The 22,042-nt window shown below is 37.8% G+C and overlaps 1 protein-coding gene across 1 annotated transcript; it reads right to left on the bottom strand.

The window, feature by feature from the left end:
* Positions 1–17: 17 nt before the first annotated feature.
* LOC113043046 (SNF-related serine/threonine-protein kinase) lies at positions 18–21,141 on the bottom strand. Its single transcript, XM_074559802.1, is given in 7 exon segments — positions 18–2,933; positions 2,935–3,426; positions 3,571–3,687; positions 3,797–4,009; positions 6,500–6,641; positions 14,863–15,540; positions 20,889–21,141. Coding segments are annotated over 6 exon segments (2,244 nt in total). The 5' UTR covers positions 15,452–15,540; positions 20,889–21,141; the 3' UTR covers positions 18–2,242.
* Between the last annotated feature and the right edge of the window lie 901 nt (positions 21,142–22,042).

The following is a 22,042-nucleotide window of genomic DNA, read 5'->3' as shown; positions in this document are numbered from 1 at the left end:
AATAGGACAACACAAGTGACAGTTTAATCAGTTTTAATAAATAAATATAAAAATAAATTAATCTCATTGAGACACAGTCATAGTTTAAGTAAGGGTCAATGGGACTTAAGACAAAACCAAATCCGACTTTCGCTGTAAAGCAATTAAAGATGCTTTGAAGGATGGAGACCCATGTCAAATGAGAAACATCAAAATAAGAAGAAAATAAAATGCTGATTACGAAAATATAGTGCATGTCTGGTTTTACGTATATATCACTCTGCCCTCTGATTGGTCCAGAAGGCTGTACTTACAAATCATCCTAGGCCAGAATGGCTGTTCCTTGATTAAACATGGAATGGGAATGAAAATTCAAATCTCAGAAGTTATGGATATGTAATTTGTCTCTATAGGCCTATATTTCTTGCTATCTCTCCCTAAAGCACCTCTTACATGATCTATTCTTGTGCATTTGGTCAAGCTTATCTGTGGTGCAAGATTTCGCAAACCAAAATAAGTGTATTTGACATTTGGACTTTCACTGGCTACAGTTATGTGACAAAAAATAAAAATTCACCGGTGAAGAGTGCACTACGTATAGCACAGAAAATTAGGAACATGTGAAGTGACTAAATAGCTTTGACGTCCTTTAGAGTACCAAAGTAACAGTAACCACAGTCACATTTGCGATCTAAATGAGTATGTGATGTGCTTAGGCTGTTCAGGAGGTAAAACAACAGTAACTGCTAGCTTCACTCATGCCATTGCAACATACGAAGGCTGGATTTTGTCAATGTACATTTTAAAGTCAGCTACGCTATTTAGCATTACGTTAGCATACAGCTCTTCAAATGTATTTACAACTATGACACAAGTAACTACATGACCTTTTTGTCAGTCACCAAACTAGTGTCATCAAGCTGCTACGTTCACTGAATAAGATTTAAAATGGAAGGGATGAAATGTTTGGTATGTATACGGTGCAAGGGTCAAAATACAACATCATACCATACAACAGCATAATATGTCCAAAATAATATATACACTGTATACATGACTGGATATTTCAAACAGCTTATCCCCTTACAACATATGTTAAAGATGCACCCAGAGGCAGATGATTAAAACAAAAATAGACAGAATGTTATGTAATTAATCTCCCTCGCATATCTCCTTATGTAAAAAACTTTGTCGCCATCTTTCTAAAAAACCCTTGATAACTTTCTAATACTTGATATAAGCTTCAGAATATTTCCAAGAATTAGCAGTTTTAAAACAAACTCTAAAAAATAGCTCCAGGAAGACCAGTCTTCTGTTCTCTGTTATATTATTTCCGTTTCACAAAAAGCCTCTTGTCATAATCTCTCAGAATAATCTCCGTTTGAGCCCTCTTTTTTTTTTTTTTTTTTGAAAATATACAGATATACTTAGCATCTCTCCCTTGGTCAGTCCCCTGCTCATAAAATGCTAATGCTATGCTAAGCTGTTTTGATTTAGCATGCTCTCATAACCATGCGTCCAAACTGCCACTGTTCACTATCAATGTGGCAAAGTGATCTGCTTCCTGTCCCACTGCCTAAAGTTAAAGATGACGGCAAACATGCTAGCATGAGACAGTGGTGTGGGAAAAATCAACAATGCCACAGCATGCAACTTGTTACAAGTTCTGAGTAAAGGCCATTGCCTCACAGTTGCCTGCAAAATGTCCGTCCAACGAAAACCAAAAATGTGTCAGGACTACTAAACTGACTGGAAAGATAGTACTTAAATCTAAACATCTACCGTTGTGATTGTTCATTATCTGTTCTTGTGTTGGCTTATTATGTGTTGCTCTGAAGCATGGTCTTCACCCACTCGATTAGTGATATGACTTAACTCGGTGGAACTCTTATTGTTGTAAAGATATTACAGTGCAAAATGACAAGTTATTGAATCAAAGCTCCTACGCTAGCAAGACATACAATATTACTCATGAAAGTCTCTGAGATAGCACAGGATATAGTGAGCAGTGTCAGTAGCTACAGGTGTTCGTATACACAGCATTGCCAAGAGGTTAACTGTTTACAGGAAAGCAGCAAGGAATGCTGGGTTGGGAAAGAAAATAAAGATATACAATAAGTAGATTGTGTGGAAAAGCACCTCTGAGGTTACAGTATGAGGTGAGAACACACTTTTTCTTTAATTGTCTGAACAACTCCAGAGTTGTAGAGGTTGGAGGGTTTCGGTTCATATCAGTTTGCTTCTTGATCTCGGGATACAATCTCTACAACACATGGCAGCAGTTGTACTGTGCAAATGGGAGGAGCTTCTCTTTAGAACTGGGCTGGATGTTAAAGGACAAGGCTTTTTCACAAAGCGGGAACTGCAGCAGACGTTCTCGCAAGTTTACGTTCTTGACCTTGTTGGGATCGGCCCGGAGAGAAGGGTCATTATTTGTGTCCCTGGTTCCCTGGAGGCCTTTTTGTGGTTTAGGCTGTACCTCCTCAGGTTTCTCGACTTCACCCGCAGTCTTGCGCATCTCCACCCCATCGGGACCCAGGTCCACACAGTGGTTCTTGGGCAGGGATCTTGGGGAACCGCAAGGGGTCGACACCACCCCAACTTCAAGCAGTCGAGATTTGGCTAAGGTGTTATTGTTGTTTTCTAGCATGTCCTTTGAAGGTTCACGCTGTCCCCAGCAGCACTGAACAACATCTAGTCTGGGAGGTGGTGGAGGTTCATCTATATTTGGACCTTGAATTTGTTCTCCTCCTTGCTCATCTAAAGACAAGCTACGGTGGGTGATAACACCCTTGTCCCTTCCTCTACTTGGTTGCTCTGTGTGGTTTAACTCTTCCAAATGGGCTTCAGTGTTTGGGGGCATCCGTCCTTGTTGTTCTATGGTGCCAGAATTGACGTGAGACACTGAATCCAAAGGCTTCTTCTGCTCCGTGATTTCTGACCCTTCCTTCAAGTTCCCCCTCCTCAGTCAGAGTTTCACAGTTTCCCCTCACTTTACAAGACGGCCTCCCTGTTCTCCTCTGAGTCTCTGATTGCAAAGATATTCTAGAAGGTTTCAACAAGAGATCCGTTGAAGGAAGAGGATCCAGTTTACCTGGTGCCACCTCAAGTTTTATCTCATCCCTGTTCTGATCGTTTTCATCATCCTCGTCCTCTTCTTCCTCGCAGATCTGCTGTAAGGCTCCAAGGCTCTTGACAGTAGGTTGGTCCGGAGGTAGAGGGCGCAGACTGAAGCTCAAGCAGGGAGCCGTGCTGCAAAAGTCACTGAAGGAGTTGTCATGACGGTTGGGTTTGGGAGCCAGCAAATCTCCAGATTCACTCACACCACGTCGGACATAGCCGGAAGACAGAGAACCGAGAGGCGCTAAGGGACCTAGAGGTGTTCCTCTTAGTGTATCAGTCTGGGGAACTTGGCTCACCAAGTCCAGTGGTTCTGACATGGGTCTCCTGTAACAGAGCCAACAACAGTACTAAGTATTAGGAACCTATGTACCAAGGGTTATGTGTTTAAATTATCCCTACCACCTAAGAGGATAAAACACCTTAAGATTCCAAATGATCTATGATGTGTTTAAGAACACTGGGACTTACTGTGTATGTTTTTGTTCAGGAGAGAGACTTGACTGCTCTTGCTTTTCTCGAAGGAGTCGTTCTCCCAGCAAGTAGTACGTGGCTGTGATGTGGTTATATCTGTCAGCCTCCAGTGCTCTATCACAAAATATGCATTTGCATTAACAACTTACATAATGCAACTCTGAAGAGTCCAGACTATTCTGAGACCAAAGGAAATCTACAAGAAGAATAAAGAGATACCCACTCCTGAATGGCATCTCGGTCAGCAATGTTGCCACTGGTCATGGCCTGCAGTATGAGCTCGTGCTCCTCGGGTAACAAACTGCGGTGGGAGGTGAGCGGGGCAGCTGTGTACCCGACAGGCGAAGGGTCAACACCCTGCAACCAAGAATGGCCCTCTATCGCTGTCAGAGACGCTCGTTTAGCCGGATCCCTCTGCAGCATACGTGAAATCAAACTGATAGGAAAAAGGGAAAATAAGAGGAAGAGAATGATGAGAGATTGTTATTAGTTTTTTCACCAGAGCAGAACGAGAACATCAGACATGACCTTCCGTCGGGGGAAAAAAAAGAAATAAGAAATATCCCATCTTCTCAAACAGGCTTGATTTTGTCACCCTTCATCACTCTTGCCTCCATCTCACTTCATTTCGGTCTCACTCTAGTTACAATTTTCATACTTTCCTTTTCAAGCAATCTTAATAAATATTCTCTGCCTGGCTGACAGGCGATGATTGCACAGGCGCATCTTGCCATCAGAGGAGACGGAATGAAAAGGAAGTGCTTATCTTTCTGCTGATTAATATTCATGAGCACCTGCAGAGAATTGGTGCTTCATTGAGGCGAATGGAAAGAATACGGAATTGGTTGGAACTCTTGCGATCCAAGCTTGTGTGTGTATGTGTGAATGCACTGCACCCAGCTTGTTTATTCAAGGCATTTGAGTGTTTTATTTCACTGCGGTACTGGCACACATTTCTGAATGGCACACAGATGACCAGCAGGGGGAGATGTTTTCCCTTTCGAAGTGTGTTTTTGAGGTCTCTCTCTGAGTATTTGTGTTTATAATCCCACATGCTCCATTGGCCTTGAGTCTCTTGGTGTGTTTAACCTCAAGACCTTAAATAGCCGCGAGGAAGAAGGGTGGGGAAAAAAGGTGAACAGCAAGATGAAAGTCTGCCTGAAGACTCAAGTGTTCTCCTCTAAGAAAACCCTTCCCATTAAAGGAAGCTCTTGATTGTGGTGGAGATCATGTGACCCAGTCATTATGTTTGGCTGTGCAGCCAAGCCCAGATGTCTAACACACACTCGTACAGACACTCTTGCACAATTGACTGATTCAGACCTAAACTCAAGCCTGAGAGCTGTTGCTTTGGGAATGTTCTGACTACAAACAGCTTGGAATAAACCCACTTAAAAATAACTTCATTCTGACAAAAGGCAGCCTTGTGTAAAAATCTGGTCACTATAGAGCAGCGGTGAACACACTTAAAAGAAGGCCTGTGCGCCATTTAGTAAAGTGAATTGACAATGTTTTGTGCGTTATGATTAAAGTTAACATACAAATGGAATTACAAGAATTTGTGTTTTTAGTAATACATTTTTTTTCAGTATGAATGACATAATGAAATAAAATGTCATATTTAATAAATGTTTTGGTGGACTGTAGTAAATTAAAGGCATCCAATTTTAAGTACCCAAATTGTGTTTTTTGTTTACATACAATTATGTATTGTATGTATTGATTTAAATTCAAATCCAAATTCCAAATCATGCCCAAGCCCTCTTAAGATCATAACAACATGATGATTCAAATAATATACTAAAGCTCAGTTAAGAAGTAAAGCATCTAAACAATCTGGAAAATCTAGTTAAAGCCCTTATGAAAATAAATAAATAAATAAATGAGTAAACGTTGCCATGACCGGTTACTTTCATTATCCGTCAACTGGCCCAAAGATGGAAATTCTGTTTCTGTCATAACTTGCTCCTAAATCTAACCTCCAAGAACATTTGCTCATCCAAACAGAAGCCTTAAATTGCTTGCTCAAGCGTCATTTAGAGAACCATAACCTGTGATTGGCTGATACAAGCGGGTGTAAACAGATAAAGTACAGCATGCTCACATGGGCTCCGGTCTACATGTAGGTATTAAGTTTAGCATGAACATGATACAAACTGGAGTGCGAGGGAGTGGTGTTTGAAAGCTAATTCTCAGAAGAATAAAAAAAAAACCCAACACCGTTCCAATGGCACACGGCTGTGAAGGACATCTTAAAAACTAGTCTATTTATTCAAGCATTGTCGTGGGCATGTATCAGATCAGGTCTTTGTGGAAAGGTTTTTACCAAGGTCATGTCCTTGGTAATACTGGTTTCCAGAAATAGTGAACTCAACAACACCAGCATGGAAAGAAAAGACCATTGATACATGACATCTGCTGACCCTGAAGAAAACACTCAGCAGGTTTAATAAAACTCGTTACATAATGCCCAACAACTATCATGCCAAAGAAAAGACTGTTTAGATATCAACACAAAAACATCTATTTCTGTCTTGTTTCCCGGTGAACGCATTTAAACAAGTTTCATTTATGTCAGAATAACATAAATGATAACATTTTTGTAACTTGTTTCCAAATAATAAGTCTTAAATTTATACCCCAAATGTTTTGTCTTGTTTTATGCATAAATGTATAATTAGGTTCATGCTTTAAAGAAGAAAAGAACAAATGCCAATGGAGTAAGAAAAATGAGCTAATAAAACAAAATACGTTGTCAGTAAACAAGTCTTATGTTTAATGTAATTTTGCCTAAAGTAAAAACTACATCATAATGAAAAAGGAGTGTATAAATACACAATGACCTCCAGCGTTCTGGATTAAATCTGAGAAATCTGTTTTCAAGCTGCGTGTTTGAAGAAAATCAAAGCTCAGACGACATACGTACTCTTTGCATTCTGGAGAGACGTGGTTTGGCACATTGTAGCGACAGTCCATGATCATGATGAGGGTCTCGCTGTCATTGGCCTCTTGAAAGGGTGGGTGTCCACAGACGAGCATGTAGAGGATCACACCCAGTGACCAGATATCTGGAAGACACACGATAACAGACTTGAACTAAAATAGTTCTTATTTATTTGAAACATTTATTGCAGTGCAGGATCCAAATTGTAATTTAAATGAGAAAAAAAGTTGACTAATATATAATATAATATAATACAACATAACTTTATGACTAAGTATGTTTTATATTTAAATATCTATTTTGATTTATATTAATATAAATGCTATATCACTTTGATTTCAAGATGCAATGAGCAAATCAAATTGTTGTCAGAGTAAATATTTATACCCCTAGAAAGAAGTGTAACAGGAAATGTACAGAAAAGAGGAATGGTTTTATCCGACACGGTTCTCGTGACGTATTCAAATGATTAAAACTGACTAATACACGAAGAGAGGTTAAGTGAAACTAAAACGTGAATAAAACCAGCCTTAAAGGGGTCATGTGATGCGATTTCAAGTTTTCCTTTCTCTTTGGACTGTTACAAGCTGATTGTGCATAGATAATATCCCAGAAGTTGCAAAGACAAAAGTCTCAAAACCAAAGAAATATTCTTTATCAAAGTTAAGACTCTGCCACGCCCCCTGAAACAGCTCGTTCAAACACGCCCCCACATGAATGCGTCACTATGTGGAAATATTTGCATAATGCCGCCCAAATGTTCACGCAATGAAAGAAGGCGTGGTTTCAGTAAACGCAGTTAGTGTTAAAGCAGGAGAGATGCTGTGTGTATCTCGACGAAAGCAAAAGCACTTTATTTGGCCCTCCGAAAGAACATGCATTTAGGAATCTTTAAGATTACTTGCAACAGAACAGCAACTCATTTTATGGACGAACATTTCGTGAACCTAGGAGAGGAGGTAATTCTGACTATGCTACGAAAATCTGGCGCCTCTGAATCAGCTACTGTATGTATGTGCTTATTAGATTTATTAGTTTAAGTATTTGCTATTGAATGTTCAAATGCAAAGTTTTGTGCGCGTCTGTGTGTGTGTGTGTGTGTGTGTGTGTGTGTGAGATAGAGAGGGGAAACAGTGGAGTCAGCTGTCTTAACCGTCCGTGGCTTGTGTACTGCAAACACATACGAGCTTCATCACTGTGTCTGTCACGCGACTCTGTTTCTCTTTCGGCTTGAACTGATGGTAAAACTAAGGACATTATTAACTCTTTACATTTATTTTGAAAGATGAAGCTCGCGATTATGGAAAGGGGCATTACATTTCCGACGAGTGCTTGTGGTGTCCAATCACAATGCACTGGGTCAGTTGACCAATCAGAGCAGACTGCACTTGTCAGAAGGAGGGAATTTGCAGAAAATGACGTGTTTGAGACCTACAATAATGTACAGTATTTAAAATAAAATGTGTTTTTTGAACATTAAAGCATGTCAACATATTCTGTTACACCAAATACACAAAATAATGATCTTTAAAAAAAAATTACTCCCTATCCAAAAATGTTTCCCCATCCAACTCTCTGTCAACCAAGGATCCCAGGAAGTCTAACAGAACATCATGAACCAAGAACAGAGTGAACAGGACATGAAAAAAAAAAAAAAGTAAGAGAGGGTACTTTTCCACGGTGGTGTTCCAAGAAAACAAACTTCCTCTTCTCCTTTTTTTTTTTTACTTGTGTGATATGTATAGGGCGTGTAAAAAAAAAAAAAACTTCCACATATAGGTGAGAGGTCTAAGCTTTTCACTTTTAAGTCTGATGATTTTAAAGTAATAGGATCAGTTTAGATTTCCTTGGATAGATCACTTATTTCATATTCATAACATTTCATTTAACCTTCGATTTTCAAAAGGAAAGAGTACTGAGAATGTGCTCATTTATAGTTTGGTCTAGTGCGCTGACCTGACCAGACGTTAAATACGGCTGGGATATTCTGAGTTTCATTTTGGTGAATACAGAAATTCAGAAAAGGCCAGGGGATGAATGCAAACATTAGATCCTCCGAGATTAGTTTATTAAGTTTGAGTTATTTTAGTGATTAAAAAATATGTAAAAAAACCCTTTTCATTTTCCACCTTGATTACTTCATCATCCTCATCATAATTACTAATAAATCTAAATACTATTACACTATTAATGTGTGACATTTATTATTATTACCATTAACGATCATTAATAATAACACTCATTAATATTAAAACATCATCAAGTTATATATTATTAAATTATGTATCCTTTAAATTATAACAACAATAATAATATAGCACAAAAAATAATAATAATAATAATTCACCCAAACATTTATTTAAATTAAACTCACAAAAAAAGTATCTTCTTTTAAGACTTTTTTTTAGATTTATCACCAGCAGGACAAAACTAAAATGTTTCGGCTCAAGACCTTCTTCAGTGCGTTGAATAATTCAGTTCCTCCATCCACTTTTTAAATCATGAATTATATTGACGTCATCATTCACTAGGCATTGTGAAGTCTCTAGAAACACACATGTATATTGCATTCCATTCAAATGCTCAATAATTTCCATTTCTCGAAATGTTCACACCTATCACTACTTTACATAAGATGTGATTACACCCATGGCTATAACATGATTCACAGAGGATCCAGTATTTCTAACAGTTACACAATTAAAAATATATTAAGTGTATATTCATATTTTAAATCTGAATAAATAAAATAAAACGAGGTGCAAACGGCTTTGTGGACTCCTTGAACTTTCCCATTTAAACAGCAGCTTCAAATCTGACATGCTGTTCTCAGTGTGTGATCAATTCTGTGTGAAAGAGCATCTACTGTGTGAATCAGAGCAAAGGATCAGTGTGAGAGACCGTCCAGAGAGACAGCATTGTCCAAGCAGTGTCTCTAACAATAAGCCCTCTCTTCTGCTCTCTGTACTGTGTGTTCCTCCACAGATACAGACAGACACGAGCGCTACATGTCTTGTAATGTTATTTAACATCTATTGAAAGGCATACATTTTATTTTTTTAAGCACACACAAATGCTTAAATAATACACGTCTGGTTAGACATGACTCCAAAGTGCTATAGGTTTAACCTGCATAAAAATCGTGACATCCTTGTTTGAAAAAGTGCATTAATATTATATCTAAACCTTCATTTTAGTACTCAACTGATTTTCTTAAACTATCTTTAGCATTTCTCCACACAGATATAACATGAAATTGTTTCTTGTAAGAAAACCTGCCTTGACAAATAATGTTATGACTGGAGGTGAAAGAATTTAGTTTAGTTTATTATATCTTGTTCCATCTTGTTTAAAATAAAATAAGTCCCAGCAAGATAACTCTGTGTGTCCACAGTCTGAAGAGCTGCACACCTCTCGTTGTGCGTGTGCCATGTGACTACAGTTTACACAAAATACATTAAACACCAGGAACTGCTGTGTGTCGATCTGTGTTGAGGTTACATAATGTGACAACTGTGTGACATGTCTCGAGACTTGAGGGAATTCTAAGATTCTAAGGATTCCAATTATAGTAGACAGCAGACTCTATATATCTCAGCTTACTGTAGACATCCAATAATTGTACAAATGCACTGTTTTGAATTTTACAATCTTATCTTTATAAAGTTAAAATCTTTGAAAATTCTCTCTAATATGGAATCCAAGGTTATTTTTAAGTACTATATATATTTTTTTATCTATAAAATCTTTAATTTTGAAACTTTGACTTGTTGCTCAAGAAACACAAAAACACACACATACGTTGGGATGACTTTTCATTGACTTCTGTTGTTTACATTAGAAATATTGTTACAAAGAGGTAGATATTTTCTAGCTCTAAACCTAACTGTCACACATATTTCCTGCTTTGAATTTTTTTTACATATTTAAAATTTTTATTTAAAAAAATTGGTCCCTACAAAACCCGTATGCATTCAAATGTTGTGTTTTGAATAGAGTGGCAATTGCAGCTTAGATGTGTGTGTGTGAGACTTAACTCTTGTGAGTGGATTAGAGCCGAGCAGCTGATTACTGACAATGAATAAAACCTCTCATTGAGCTAATGAATATTCAGCCGTCCACACACACACTGGGTCAGGCTCATGCATACACACACACACACACACACACACACACAAAGAAAAGAAGAAATTTTTGCACACACACATTTAGTGTAAACGGGACCCTTCTCTGTTCAGTTGTTCAGACATTAGATATCAGAGAGGAGTTCTACTGTTTCCCAGCTCTGTCTCTCTCTCTATCTCTCTCTCTCCTGCTACTGAGGTTAATGGCATCAGCTTGACCTAGAACTGCTAGACAAAAAGGCTTTCCAGATGAAGTTTCAGATGCCAGCCTGTGCCCAGAAAACTTCAGGAGCTGATTAAACCACTAGGCAGCGGGCCACAGTGTCAGACGCCGGGCATTGACATGCCTTCACAAGCAATGCTGAAATACTAGCACATGAAATGTAAAAACATAACAGCTCGGGATGTTTTTGATTAAGTCTGTATTTTTGGTGCTAGCCAAATATCATTAGGCACTTCCAAGTTATATATATATATATATATATATATATTTTAAATCACAAATTATACATTTACTATAATGTTAGTACTATAATAAGTTTAAGAAGAAGGTCAGCACATGTTGTGCTCTCAAATGCACAAGGGATCTAAACTCAGAGCAGATGCACAGATAAAGTTCATGTGAAGCAGCATTCACTGTGAACCGAGAGACTAAAAACGGCAGAACAAGAGCTTCATAAATTATGCTATAGCTCAGTGCTTTGATTTATTCTGAAAAATTGTGTAGCCCTACAAATGCTATGCATCCAATTCTACAGTATTTTACCTGAGGAGCTAGCTAAATTAGCCAGATGCTAACATGGGCAAGTAGTGTGACATGCTCTCATCTTCAAAAACCATGAATTATACAGAGTCAGGATCCAATGAGCTTGTTTCACCAGAATGACTCAATGTATTCAGGCTAATATGCTAACTGCTAAACTACAGCTATAGGAAAGCCTCTCCACTGCGTTTATATGCATGTTTACTGTTCCTTTTTGATTGACCCAGTAAGTTAAACATATGTAATTGCATGACTACTCAGCCCTTATCTGCTCTAGTTCTAGGCTACCATGGGTAGATTTCGCTTGGAGAGAGGTGAGACAACCCTTCAGGTTCACACGCTTCTAGTGTGTGAGTATAGCCTCCTTTGCACGCTTTGCTGGGTCTCAACGGAGACTGACCCACTTTGTGCAGATCTAATCCTGGCACATGCAGCCACTCTGAGAATTAATGTCCCATCCTCACATGATGCTCTGGCAGAAAATATCATACAAATATGATATTAATAATGTCAGAGCAGAGGAGCGGAAGGGCACACATGCCCGCTCCGCACACATCTGTGCTCTAGAAATCCCTAATGAACTGGAACAAGAGAGAGACAGATGGGTTTAGTGTCAGCACTGTAAGTCTTCATCCTCCTGTCTGTGTCACAATGTTAAGCTCAAGTGTCCTCTAAAGTCTGTCTGTCTTTCTTGCTCTCCACCTCTCCTTCTCTGTATCTGTCAAACATGAGTCTCCAGCTTCATTGTTCGTCATGAGCGTTGTGTTTTTAAGACAGTGTGTCAAGCTAAAAATAGTAAGCAAAACACATCCCTAGATCCCTACATTCTGTTCTATTCTGTTGCACTCCAACTATTTTTGAACAAGTATTTGAGATGTATGAATGTTCCCATAAGAAACAAACCAGATCAGGGTCAGGGAAACCCAAAATTGGCCTAATTATTTCAAGTTTCACTAAGACCAAACTAAGTCAACTAATTATTCGGGCAACTTCACAATTAGTCACTTATGAAAATATTATGAATCTCGATTTTAAATCTATAAATCATTAGATCTTCAGAATCTTAAATCTATGAATCTTTTAAACTATACATCTCTAGAATCTGACTCTTTGAATCGGTTTGAATCTTTAAATCTTTAGCACCTTTAGAATCTGAATCCAAGAATGTATACGTTTTTTATAAATTTTTTTGAATAATTTTTTTTTTGTTTTTTATGCAATTTTTTTAATTTGTGTATCTTGCAACTTATCAATTTTTAGAATCTCTAGATGAGAATCTTCAGATATTTAGAATCTGTGATTTTAAGGTTTTAATCCATGAATCTATGAATCAATCTACTGTATATATCCTTTCAGCCCTTGTATTTTTAAAACCTAAATCTTTGAAATTATGAATTTAGAATTAAACTATGAAGGATGATGAATCAATGGAATCTTCAGAATTATTAAAATGATTAGAATCTTTAGAATCTTGGAATTCTAAAGATTGTTTGGAATGTTTGGAATCTTGGAATCTTCAGAAGCTTAGAGTCTTTAGAATCATTTGAATCTTAGAATCTCAGAGCAGTGAAATGGAACAGTAAATATTGCAGTTTATAGTCTGTGCTTAGCTCACATCTGTGCTCTAGAAAGCTCTACTTTACTGGATAAAGACAATAACAAGAAAGAGAAAGAGAGACAGAACAATTTGTTGTCAGTCCTGTTACTCTTCATCCTCCTGCCTGAGTCAATGTTAAGCTCAAGTGTCCTCTAAAGTCTGTCTCTGCTTGCCCCAGTCTCTCTCTCTCGCGCTCTCTCTCTCTAAATCTGTTTTCTTCTCATTTCTACCACTCTCTTTTGCTGTACATTGAGTCTCTGGAGCTTAATAAGGTGACTGGGTCTGTACAATGGAATGGATGATGGATAGAAGGAACGTGAGTTCACAGCTAGCCACATTCATCCTCCAAACAATTTTCAAAGTCCCAGACCAAAGCTCTGCCTGACACAACAGAAAAATGTACAGCAGGAATTCTATACATTCTATACATCACTGTGGTCTGATAACATGGGTTTTAATGGTCTTAATTTCAATGGTGTTTGGAATCCATTTCACTACCCTTTATTTTCTGGATATTCAATGAGAATTTGCTGCAGGGATTCTGAATGCTGTCAGCTGATTCATGTGTAGGTCTGACCTGACACAAATCTCTTAGATTGACCCCTGGTAGAGCACAGATGTGCTGTTCATTCAGTAGAAGATTTTCACTCGGCAAACGGCAGCGCTTAAACCAATAAGAGACACATGGGGAGAGGAGAGAGGAGGATCAACTGGAGAAGAGACAGGCGTCCCGGTGTTCTTGTGACACAGACACAGAGTTTGTTGTGCAGGCCCGCGTGCCTCTCCAGTTTAATCCCATGTCAGATTAGTTGGACTGCGCTGCATGTAAAATAAGTGTCCAAAAGGACAGAATATAGCCCTTTACTGAAGACTGCTTGACTGAATAAAAGGACACTTTGGAAACATGTAAATAGAATTTTTTTTTTTAATCTTTGTATTCCTAAAATCTATAAATCTTTCAAATGATGAATTTTTAGAATCTATGAATCTTTAGAATCTCTTTTAAATCTATGAATCTTAAGGATTAAAAAAAAATTATTAGAATCTTAAATCCACCAATCTTTCAATGTTCGAAATCTTAAAATCTATCCGTCTTCAAAACTATGAATCTTTGAAACTCTTTTAAATCTATGAATCTTTAAAATCATTAGAATCTTAAAGGGATAGTTCACCCAAAATTGAAAATTACCTCATGATTTACTCACCCTCAAGTCATCTACATGTAGTTGCATATGACTTTATTTTTTCTGAAGAATACATCAGAGTTGTATTAAAAATGTCATGGCTCTTCCGCTTTACGATGGCAGTGAATGGCACTCAAGATTTTAAAACCCAAAAAGTCCAAACATCCATCATAAAAAATGCTCCAGGGGGTTAATAAAGGCATTCTGAAGCAAGACAAATACCATATTTAAAACTCTATAGACTGTAATCTCTAGCTTGGTATTCCAGCCTATGACGTAGACATAGTCGTGTGGAGTAATTTTTATGATGGATGGATGCTCTTTATTTTATTTCTAAATCTTGACCACCATCCATTGCCATTATTAAGCTGGCAAAAGCTGGGACATTTTTTAAATTTAACTCATTGGGTAATTTTCATTATTGGATATACTATCCCTTTAAATATATGAACGCTCGAGACTATGAATCTTTCATTGTTTGAAATCTTGAAATCTATGAATCTTTGAAACTACGAATCTTCAGATTGGCTCAGATGTGATTATTAGGGATTTGAAATGCATTTTGATTGACTGGCTGAATGAAACAACACATTTGGAAACAGACAGAAGAAGAAAAAACTGTGATAGAAGAATCTGTAGGAGGTGCAATGTCCAAAAAAGACAGTTTTGTCACTTACCTACAGCTGGAGCATCATACTCTTCGCCTAGCAGTATTTCTGGGGCGGAGTATGCTAGTGAACCACAGCTGGTCATCAACATGGTCCCGGGCTGAAAGTGGTTACTGAAGCCGAAATCTGTCAGCTTCACTGTCCCCTGCTGCCTGAAGAACACCACATTCTCCGGCTTCAGATCCCTGTGGACAACGTGCAGACGATGGCAGTAGGCTATCGCTCGAACAATCTGCGCAAAGTGCACTTTCGCCATGTCTTCGGCCACCCCGCCTTCGTGACGCAAGATGTAATCGTACATGTCACCTCCGTCGCCCAACTCTAGAATGAGATACAGCTTGGTCTGTGTATCGATAACCTCATACAGTCGCACTACGTTGGGGTGCTGGACGAGTTTCATGCAGCGGACTTCTTGAAGCAAGTGGCCGGTTGCTAAGTCGTCAAGTTTTGTCTTGTCGATGACTTTGACTGCTACCAATTGGCCTGTGAACACATGACGGGCTAGTTTGACCACAGCAAAATGGCCTTTGCCCAGTGTGCGGTCTAGGTCATAAAGGCCGGCGATCTTGCCCTCATAACCGCTTTTGGTGGCAGCCATTTTGGATCAAGCAGTGGAGGTTCAGTTGAAGGACTGGACTCTCTTACCAGAGGGAGCTAAAGGAAACTGGAGCTCTACTGATACATCACCTGTGGAAAAACAAAAAAAGAAAGACAGTGAAGAAACAACATACTGTATGTAAACAGCAGACCCTAAAATATTAGATATAATGACATTTTACCTCATGTACTTGGAAATGCTTGCTAAGACAACCACTCAAGCAACTGCACAGGAATGTGTTAACAACCATAAAACAGCACTCTCACTTGTGTGGTATGGCTTAATAGAATGGTAAAAGGTTTCTGTATGGCAACAGGTTGGAAAACCCTTTAAGCAATCTTTAAGTGGGATGTAGTGCTCTTTGAATTGAAACAAACAGAGCTACATATAAAGGCGAACTGCACTTGACTTTCACATTCACAGCATTATTAAAGAGAGGAAGGCAAGTGTGTGAGCACAAGGTAAGTTGTCTAACAGGTTTATATACTGATCTTATGTGTTTGCTCAAAAAAAGACGAGTACTATTAGTAATTACCTGTAAGAATGCCAGACACTGATCTTAAAATCTTTCGACCCCCCCACAATTGCCTCAGAAACAAATGACTATTATGGCCACACAGTGCTTACTTCGTAGACAACAGTTACTTAGAAACAGCAGTTACTATTACTAAGAACTCCAAACAAACCCACCCTGTTACTTAACATAGAACTCCCCTATTATAATCAGACTTATATAGGGAGGGACAATAACTGCATGCCCAAACACGAATATGACAGTCTACTACAAATTAAGGCGAACCTGGAGGTAATGTTATAATGCATGCTAATACAAAACCCATTCAATGCTGAAACAGCATGACATTAATTTTGACGTCACCTATTGCATTAGGCAAATCTTTTGTAATTTCATTGTATCATACAACTGACAAACATTTGTGATGAAGGAAATGTGTATTTAAACTGCTGATATAAATGCAAATGTAAGAGTCTAAGGGACTTTAAACATCATAAGTTAAAATCCAAACAAACTAAACAGAAAAAACACCCCCCCCCCCAAGAGACACCATAACCATTTAAAATAAAATAAAGTAATCTAATACCCCCCCCCCCCAACCCAGAAAGAAAGACAATAAAGGACAAAAAAAAAAAATATAATAAACAACCCCCCCATAGAGATGATTGAGGGAACCTGGAAAAAAAACCTTACAGATAAATATGCTCTGATGGATTGGAAACAAAGAGAAGAGTGTAAAATGAGGTGAGTGAGAGGAGAGGAGTGCATTTTAGGACCTAGCGTCAGAGGAGTCGGGTGACAGATGCATAGCACAAATGGTGTAGATCAATACCTGTAATACGATATCATTATTAGGGGTTGTGAGCGATGTGTGTGTGTGTGGTGTGATGAAAGGATCTGAATAGTTAATGACCAATAATAGAGGTTGAACAGAGCACTGCTGCTATGATGCCCATGTTATTGTTATTATTGTTTCATTAAAACCAAAACTAATACAAAAAATGGTCTTATATATATATATATATATATATATGTGTGTGTGTGTGTGTGTCTAAGTTTGTGTCTAATACAGAGCTTCCTGCTTCTGACACACTGCTGAGCAAAACTTTGATGTTTCGTTGCCTTTTGTGAGATGTATTTATTTAGTGGTTGAGATTGAAAGGAAAACAGAGCTAGATGTCAAATGAAAGAGCAAAAACAGAGTAGAAGAATGTAACAAAGACCAGTTGGCCTCCATATTGAGGAAGGATAGGGCTGTCCACCCTTTCCATGTTCAGCTCTATCGTTTACAAAGCCTGACAGTATTTCCTAAAGGGAGCAGGGAGCACACTTGGTGCTTCCTTCTGATAGCGTTCAGGCAGTCACCCAGCATCCGTAGTTTAGAACGACTCTCACCGTTAAACAAGACACATACAAGCTAACATACACAGACATGGCATTTCCTTGCCTTCCTGCTAGCGAGGAACTCGCACATCAAGGAGATGGGAATCCAGCAGGCTCAGCGTTTCTGGGAGAAAATGTCCGCTGCCTGAGATGCTGGGTGCGGGTGACGTCTTTTGCCACCTGCTGCACGAGCATCAAAGGGAAGAATACAGACCCAACTCATTTGTACGCCGATACGAAACACAGAAAGCCATACGCGGGGCTGTCAGGAGGCACCAGGGGAGAGGTGTGAAAGGATGAGTCATCCCGCTTTCCCTTTTGAAGGAGGGAGGGCTGATGGACGAGCAGAGTGAAGAGATGTGAAAGAGATGCAGAGTTGGGGGGAATATAATGGGGTTTCCTTTAGATATGATCTCATCGCCCCATGTTCCCATTATGCAACATTCATGTTTATGAGGTCAGCGTGGTGCAGTGGGATCTTGAGTGCCTGCTGTTCAAAGTGCATTAACGTGTACACTTGCACAAACGGTAAAACATTTAAACCTCTCGTCTATCAGAAAAATTCATATACTAGCACCAATATGCACATATTTAGAGAGTGTGTCTGAAATCTACATACAAACATTTTCTTGAACAATCTGCATACGAACAAACCATGTATCATGAATAGTTTTCAGTTAATCATTTTTGTCTAATTTGAAAAATATATTGTCAATTAAGAAAAAATTGGCAGCACATGTATGCCAAGAAACACTCCACTATTTTTGAAAATTGGCTCATTTTCCAACTCCCCTAGAGGTAAACACTTGTGTTTTACCGTTTTTGAATCCATTCAGCCAAACTCCAGTCTAGTGGTAGCACTTTTACCTTAGCTTAGCATGGCTCATTGAATCGGATTAGACCGTTAGCATCTCCCTCAAAAATGCCCAAAGAGTTTCTATAATTTTCCTATTTAAAATGTGACTTTTCTCCTGTAGTTACATCATGTAATAAGACAGACGTAAAATAAAAAGCTGCAATTTTCTAGGCTGATATAGCTAGGGACTATACTCCCATTCCGGCTTAATAATCAAGGAACTTTGCTGCCATATCATGTGTACAGCAAGCGCAGTGATATTACGCAGCGATTGAAAATAATTCCCAGCAACTCTGCTATTGCTGCAACTACACAAATTAGCTGGGGACTATTTTCATATTTTCAAAATATATAACTACAGAAGAGTCAAGTTTTAAATAGGAAAATATAGAAACTCTTTGGGCATTTTTGAGCAAGATGCTAACGGTCTAATCAGATTCAATGATCTATGCTTACACATAATTCCAAGTCTGAGGGCGTGAACAGCACAGAGTAGAACATCATATGTTTTCTTCTCGAAATTACGGTTATTAATTACAACATGGCATGAAAGCAGCATAAGTTACCAAATTAATTAAAAATTCAAAAGAAGCATGGAATCTGGGAAAACAATCCCAGAGTGCATTGCAATTAGCTTGAAGATTGAGTACAAAGCAAGAAATTTTCATTTTAAATATACTCAAGGGCCATTCACACAAAACATCTTTTTGTATTCCACTGGTCTGGGCGGACACATTTGACCACTGATCTTACATTTTGCGCATGAGATGGCTTTCTATTAATTAATCAATAAAGTTAAAAGTTAATCTTAAAAAAAGTCTCACTTGTGGACAGTATTTAGAATATCGCATTTAGCTATGCTAATGCTAATGGCGAATTCTACTGAAAAATATGGCAAGTCAAGTCTATAGTGTGCTATTTGTTGCTGATGTAGAATGTTACAAATTCGTCACTTATGAGGTTACATGGCTAACAGGATGCTAGAAGGTAGCCATCTATATAGGCAGTAGACACTGACGTTGCATCATTTTACTACAAAGTTCATATGATGATGTTAATATATAAGATCTTTTTATTACTTTTCTTTCCCTTTCCACTTCCAAAGTTTTACATTTTAAAACTAAACCCTTAAACTTAACCAACATAAGTTGACAATCAGTTTGTCTGCAGCATTGCATGACAAAGATCACAGCCAACTGAAAGAAATTTGGTCTCTACAATGTATTTGAAACTTGATCTAGGTGACCAGCGCTTCCCTCTTTTCATGATTCCCTCAGGCATGCCTTGTGATAGAGCTGATGTGTCCTAGGACACTACTGTGATACACATAAAAACATGTCTTCTCCTTTTTAATCTGAGGCACAAAAGAATCACTATGAAACCAACAAACTTGGTAGTTTGCCAGGACTCACACACACCATATTATTGCACATATGCTCACACTCATGTGCACACAAAAAAACACACTGCTGAGACTAGGACTTCAAGAAATTACAATGATGTATGGAAGACCATATACAGTAGACAACAGTCTAATGGCTTTACCCAGAATCCTTTGGATCATATTACAAAGAATTTCACCTAGTATTCCATTTAAATTCCACAAAACCTCTCAGTTCAACAATAACAACTTGGCTCCAAGTTATCAGTTTTCATTTCACAGGATTCGCACACTTATGGAACAATTTCTAGCTCTTAAAATTTAAATAAAAAAAATATATATATAAATATAGCACACACACAAATTTAAATATTTCAAGAACTATATATATATATATATATATACACTACAAATGTACATATTTCTAGCTCATGAATGTTAATTAAATAAATTTGTGTGTGTATCATGAATGTATTTTTATATATTTAGATATTTCATAAACTAGAAACATATTAGGCCTATGCATTATAGCTAATATTTAATAAAAATATAATGCATTTTAATTATACATTTAAATACTTCATGAGCTAGAAATACATAGAACAGTTTTAGCACATATAATATATAATGCATATTTTACATACATATTAAAATTATTAAATATATACTGTATAATGAACTGTAAATACAGTATACAATTAATATTTATTGACCTATGAAATGCTCTTTGTGAGTGAAAAATTAAAATTCCCATGACCTTAGCCACACTATTTTCTATTTGGATATATATATAAACAATCCAACCCTTTCTGGATCTCTATTCTTATCTGGTTTTCTTCCTCATACCTGCTGTGTGCAATGCTGTCAAATGCCCCTGGATGTCTCTAGAGCTAGGACTACAGAGCGGAGGATAGGGTGACTGTGTGTGAAGGAGAGAGAGAACCGAAATGCAGGCCAGCACAATGCAATGCCTCTGACCCAATGTTTGTCTGCCAGCCACATCTTCTTACTTACCTTTATCATTCAGTCTCTCTAACAGCAAAAATAACCTGCCAGCTATATGAAATGCCCCATTTCAGACAATAACTACATACATAAAATAATAAAAATATCCATTATTAACCATAACAACAAACAATAACATCAAACTATTACACTCTGGCATGCTTTTAATAATCCCAAATGAAACTCAATGGAATTAAACCCTGCATTTTACATCCTACATATAAATGACGACTTTAAGTATTCAATTTAACAAATAGGACAGTCACACGAAACGCATTTGTATTCTATAATAACTTACCATATAAAGTGATACGCAGCGTTTCAGGCGTCTATATGTAAACAAGCATCCGTTGGAAATATTCTCAGCTTCCCGCGCGTATTTTCCTGCAGGCTACACCAAAAATTCGCTCCTTAACGTCTTCAAACGTCCGCTCGCTGTTGTTTTTATCAATAAATGATGCCCGCTGTCCGACCAGGACGAGGCATGTAGTGGTGCGCGCGTCGCTCCGTCCGCAGTGCTCTAGCGCTCGAGCGCTCTCTGACGTCAATGCATTCCAGCTTGAGTGAGTGAGTGAGAGAGAGTTGAGGCTGGGCCACACGAATGTTTCTGAAGTCTGAAGAACACTATTATGCAACTGGCTATAATTGGGTGAAGGGATCGACTGGAAAAACAGCACTCGAACTGACATTCCGCTCATTTATATGCGGTCTGGATCACTTTAATGTCAGAATGTATATGCAAATAGCTGACTCACTTTTGCAGTCTGAACATTCTTAGAATGCCTGTAATGAACATGCAGGGTGCATGCAAATTGCGAGAGCAGATGAAGAATTAAATATATTTTTTAAGCTTACAGTAAAATATGGCTGTTGCAAGTTTGTCAAACTATAAAATGTTTAAAAAATGCGGTTTGGGTTCCCGAGTTCGAATCCGGCTCGATGACCTTTCCCAATAACATTACCTCATTCCCATTCACTACCTGTCAGTTCTGATCTGTCTTATCCTAATAAAGGCAAAAATGATAAAAACTAAATCTTTGCATTGCAGAAATCAAAATGAATTTAAATAGAAAACAGACATTTTAAATTGTAATGATGTATGATTTGTTTTTGGAACAAATAAAATACAGCATTGATAATGCAAAAACATAAAAAAAACACTTATGAATGTAGGCTAGTGTAACTATAAAAAATTAATGTGATAATTTGTGGAATTCTGTCAGTTTCCATTTTTACATATACACATTCTCTTCGTATTTTTCACTTAAAACAGCAATATATTACATTATAATTAAATTCTCTATAAATAAGGCATTTCATAGTTTTTACTAGCACTTAAAAATATTTACATATATATATTTATATTTCTGTATTTGGCAAGGTAACTTACAGTTAACCCATTAACAGGCACTTTTACCATCTTATTAGCTAAAATTAGCATTTTACAGTGCA

The sequence above is a fragment of the Carassius auratus genome, chromosome 25, assembly GCF_003368295.1.
Source record: "Carassius auratus strain Wakin chromosome 25, ASM336829v1, whole genome shotgun sequence".
NCBI lineage: Eukaryota > Metazoa > Chordata > Actinopteri > Cypriniformes > Cyprinidae > Carassius > Carassius auratus.
Note: the sequence above shows the minus strand (reverse complement) of the source record. Positions and strands in the feature narration are given on the sequence as shown.